We start from the raw sequence: 5,106 nt of genomic DNA on the forward strand, positions 1-5,106 counted from the left end.
AAATTTTGAAACTAATTATAAATTTTCTTATATAAATTATTTATATTTTCTTAAAGTTGAATGGCAATTTTTATAATTCAGGATTATACAATATATTTTATTAATAAAACATATTATGTTTTTATAATTGTTTTTATTTTTAATGTGACTAATAATTATTAAAATTATTCAATTGTTTTATTTATAGAAACTAATAACTAAGTTTTAAAATTAAATAATATTATTTATAAAATATATAAATTTATTTATAGATATGGAACACAAATTAAAATATTTCACATTATTGTTTAAATGATATCTAATGTACAAAATATTTTATGATAATTTTAATTTTTATGAAAATATTATTTATTAATTATTAATTAATTATAATGTAGTAGTTTCAACAAAAAAAATTAAAATTCGTTTTTCTTCATGAAAAACTAGTTTTACTAAATTTTAGGAAATCTATTTATTGAAAATCTTGATGGCAACTCAAATGGTTTTTATAAAAACAAAAATTAAAACCAAAAACTTGATTGGATGAAAAATGGTTTCTACAAAAGCAAAAACCAAAAACTAAAGCAAAAACCACAAACAATCAACACTTTAATATTTCGTATTTGTCTTTTTTTTTACAGCTTAAGCTATATAAGAACAAATATTGCTAGATGATTGATAATTTCTTTATTTATCTAACAATCTAAGCATATATAATAGTTAGCAAAAAAAAAGGTAATAGCTAGCAGTTGTGTAGTCTTTTCGATTGTTTTTATATGTATTTGCCGTCTTTTTATATGTCTTTTAGAAAACAAAAAGTTTGGAATTTGGTGTTGTCTTTTTATATCGAGATATTAGTGATTTTTATATTGTTTAAGAGATAGTACATCAAGCATTAAATGACGGGGTTGTATCCAAATACAACAAATAAGATATAGTCTCTCTGTCAGTCTACACAAAAGTATTTCACATCTGTAAATATAAATAGGGGCAAATTGCTTGACGACTTTCATATCTCTTCTCAGTTCATTTCACGTGCATTCTCCAACTGAAAAAAAGTTGTAGCAAATGAATTCTCTACAAAAATCCGGAGGGTCTTCGAACGAAGAAGAAGATATGTTACTAGCCATGCAACTTTGCGGCATAGAATTCATCGCTTACGGTGTAAAAACTGCAAGAGAATTAGATTTGCTCGAAATTATGGCTAAAGCCCGGCCCCTAGGGACCCATCTCTCAACGTTGTATTTGGCATCAAAGGCTGCACCAAATAATCCAGACGCTCCGATGATGATTGATCGATTGCTACGGCTCCTTGTTGCATATTCGGTGTGCACATGTAAATTAGTGAAAGACGAAAAAGGAAGAGAGTCAAGGACATACGGACTAGGAAACGTTGGAAAGAAGTTCATCAAAGATGAACATGGAATTTCTATTGCGCCCTATGTGCTTTTCCATTGTTCACATACCAAAGGAGTTACATGGTATAATGGGGATATACTAGAGACATTTTAAATGTCATAAAATTCTGATATTGTGATTTTATTAGGTATTTAAATCAATATATATATATATATAAAAACATTTCTAAAAAATAAAGTCAATAAAGTTATTACAATGGATGAGATATTTCAATGGTTTATAGTTAATGGTAATTTTTAATGCAAGTTTCATTGCACGAAAAGGTCTTACCTCACGGAGTCAATACTAGAAGGCGGAGCATCGGCGTGGGAGAAAGCTAAAGGGGCATTGGTATTTGAATACATGAAGGAAAATGAAAGTCTCAAGGAAGATTTCAACGAGTCTATGATGAGCCATACGACAATAGTAATGAACAAAATATTAGAGAATTACGATGGGTTTGAGAGTTTGAGGGATTCCACGTTGGTAGATGTAGGAGGTGGCATAGGCACTAATCTTGGCCAAGCACTCTCCAAGTTCCCACATCTGAAAGGTATCAACTTTGATTTGCCTCACATCGTCTCGAAAGCTCCCCAAATTCATGGTAAACTTTTTCTTTTCTTGGGTTTAAATCATTGTAAACTTTTATCGTGTCTTTTTCTTATTTTTACTCTTTATTGGTAAGCTAGGTTTCACTTCAATGATTCTTAATATTGATATATTCAAAAATATCAGGAGAAGTTAGATTGAGGATAACCTTACAACTAGTGTCTAGTCTAGGAAACATCATATAAAACAAAGTTAAGGACTGCAGTTTACACGTATTATTAAACGTTCATGATGCTTCATCTTACCATAATGTCGCCTTGTAGAGCGCCTAGTTAGTTCTTTAAAGTGAATAAATACACACTTTTCAGGCGTGGAACATATTGGTGGTGATATGTTTGATGAAATTCCACGAGGCCAAGCCATGTTGATGAAGGTATATAAATTTGAACTCATTATTATATATAGTTCAATTTTCACAACATATAAGTATATAACTATCTACGGCGAAAATGGACCTACTTACTTCAGAATACTTACATGAAAAGTGGGTCCTTCTGAATTCTGATACTACTCACATTTCATTTTGGTTTGACATGAATAAGTGGATACTTCATGATTGGAGCGATGAAAAATGTGTGGAGATATTAAGAAACTGCAAGAAAGCAATACCAGAAACTGGAAGGGTAATCGTAATCGAGACGATAGTCCCTAGGGAAGTAAACAACACTGATATAGCAACCAAGAATGCACTACATTCAGATATAGGGATGATGTGTTTAACGCGTGGGGGCAGAGAGAGAACCAAAGAGGAATTTGAAGTATTAGCTATGAAAGGCGGATTTAAACTCCCAAATTTTATTTATGGTGCTTACTCTTTTTGGGTCCTTGAATTATATCCAAAGTGAATTGCAATTTTACTTTTATTATGTTATTGTTAAGTAAACAATATTGTACTCTCTTTCGAGCCTGGAATATTGGTTGTTGTTGAATCTCTGTCTGTAACTTGTATGTGATTTGTGTTTATGTTATAAAAGAGAGAGGGAGTATAACCCTGATAATGCAATCTTCATCTATATTAAGTTGAAGCTGATATGTATCGTGAAGTCTCTTGTGATTGAATTACTTGTAAAGCACTTTATGCACAAGAATTTGCGGAGTCAACCTAAACGAGATTTTCTTTTGACGGCTCCGCCGTCTCCGTCTCTCCCTCTCAGGTGAATCTCTTCACGCCTCTCCACAAGTCCTCTCAGGTTTAGTTAATCCTCTCCACTATGCTTCCGGGGGCTTGGGCTAAGCCATTGGCATTTGTAGAATCTATGGTGGAAACAGCTTAAATATTTTGTAGGCCCTTGGGCAAATTTTTAAAATGGCCCCTTGAACTATAATTTTAGTCTAAACCAACAAAGATAGTGTCATTTATTAAACAAGCCATATATAGTAGACCCGTTTTGGATTTTGATCCACTATTTTGGGCTTAATGTTTGTTGTATGTATTTTTGACTTGGCCTTTTGTAATTCAACCATTAAACTATTAAATGAAATTAAATAAAAAACGTGAATATGTTAGTAGTGATAAGCGGGGTGATAAGAGCATGTTTATTGTATGTCTCTTAGGTTGAGTCTCTTAGCGTAATATAAGATACGGTCTCTTAGCTTTTTTAGTTAAAAGCTAAAAGACCGTATCTTGGGAAAGCTAAAAGACCGTATCTTATATCACGCTAATAGACCCAACCTAAAAAACATGCAATAAACATGCTCTTAAGTAACGCTAGAACGTTGACAAAAAAAAAAGTAACGGTAGAACAGTTTTTGGACTGGGCCATCGCCCTGCTCTCCCTTGCACTTGAGCCGGCCCTGGAATCAGCTACCTTAGGTGAAGCCTCAACAGAGTGGCCAGCTCTGTCGTCCAAATATATAGGCTGTAAGAAACATCACAAAGAGGTTGTCAGGAAATCAATAATAGCTTCCAAATATGCTACTCCACCTGTTGTTACTTTGTTTCCAACAGATAAGGATGAATCCGGAAACAAGGAACCTACATCGAGCTACTACTCCAGAGTATTTGGAGGATGGTACTCCTAATGTAACTATTCCCAACAATGTTCTTCTTCACGTTTTGCAGAACCAAAAAAAAACTTGATAGGTCAGTTCCACCGCTGTTTGGTACCTCCTGGTGGTCTCGTATATGCTGTGCTAAACAGATTCTGGGGTAGGAAATGTAATATTTCTATTAGAAAGACAAGTGAATTTCTTATATCTTCCACATCCCTGATGAGGCTACGAGCAAATGGGTTCTCCAGCGTAGTTTGTGGCATGTGGATGATTCTATAATGTTTGTAGCCCCGTGGACTTCTTCAGAATCTCTATCTCTATTGGAGATCTCAACAATCCCTCTTTGGGTCACGCTTAACATTCTGAGTCAGCTATATTCCATCCTCGGAATTGAATGGATTGCTTCAGGTTTAGGGGAACCTATGTTATCACATAAGCCGTGGTTAGATCCTACTATGTTAGGTGAAGCTAATCTCCTATGTACTCATTGTATATAACCCTCTTGTATTGCTCACTTGAATAATAAGAGAAACATTACGTTTACATTGAAATCATTGTAAAACAGTCAACACATTAGGCTAGTACCTATGCTAGATAAACAAATTAAACAAAAATATATCGATCATCTAGCTATACGACATGCTAAATAAACGAACAAAAGATATTGATCATCCAAAAATATGTGTGGCGTTAGTTCGAGGGAAACCTAACAACTATTTCCCCATCTAGGACATGTTTTAAGAAATTTTCAGTGAACACGGTAATTGTTGCATACGTTATCTCTAAAATAATCTATAAGCGAAAATGGAGGAAGCATAGTTAACATTTCGCATTTGTTTTTGTTTTTTTACATCTTAGGCTAGAACATCTGCTAGATGGTCAATATTTTGTTTGTTAATATAGCATATGGAATAGCTAGCATAAGTTGCGTAGTCTTTTTCGATTATTTCTACACATATTCGTCCAAGTTTTTGCTGTCTTTTTATATGTCTTTTAGAAAACAAAAAGTGTGGAAGTTGGTGTTGCCTTTTTATATCGAGATAGTATGGTTGTTGCTTTGTTTCAAAAAGAGATATTAGTATTACGTACAGAGCCGGTCTTGACAATTATAGGACTAGAAGCAGTATA

At 33.4% G+C, this 5,106-nt stretch overlaps 1 protein-coding gene across 1 annotated transcript; it reads left to right on the top strand.

The window, feature by feature from the left end:
* Positions 1-1,015: 1,015 nt before the first annotated feature.
* LOC106333186 (caffeic acid 3-O-methyltransferase-like) lies at positions 1,016-2,831 on the top strand. Its single transcript, XM_013771667.1, has 4 exons — positions 1,016-1,460; positions 1,662-1,981; positions 2,295-2,359; positions 2,529-2,831. The coding sequence occupies exons 1-4, from the start codon at positions 1,048-1,050 to the stop codon at positions 2,829-2,831; spliced, it is 1,101 nt and encodes a 366-aa protein (XP_013627121.1). The 5' UTR covers positions 1,016-1,047.
* The last annotated feature ends 2,275 nt before the right edge of the window (positions 2,832-5,106 follow it).

Source organism: Brassica oleracea, chromosome C1 (genome assembly GCF_000695525.1).
Source record: "Brassica oleracea var. oleracea cultivar TO1000 chromosome C1, BOL, whole genome shotgun sequence".
Lineage (NCBI taxonomy): Eukaryota > Viridiplantae > Streptophyta > Magnoliopsida > Brassicales > Brassicaceae > Brassica > Brassica oleracea.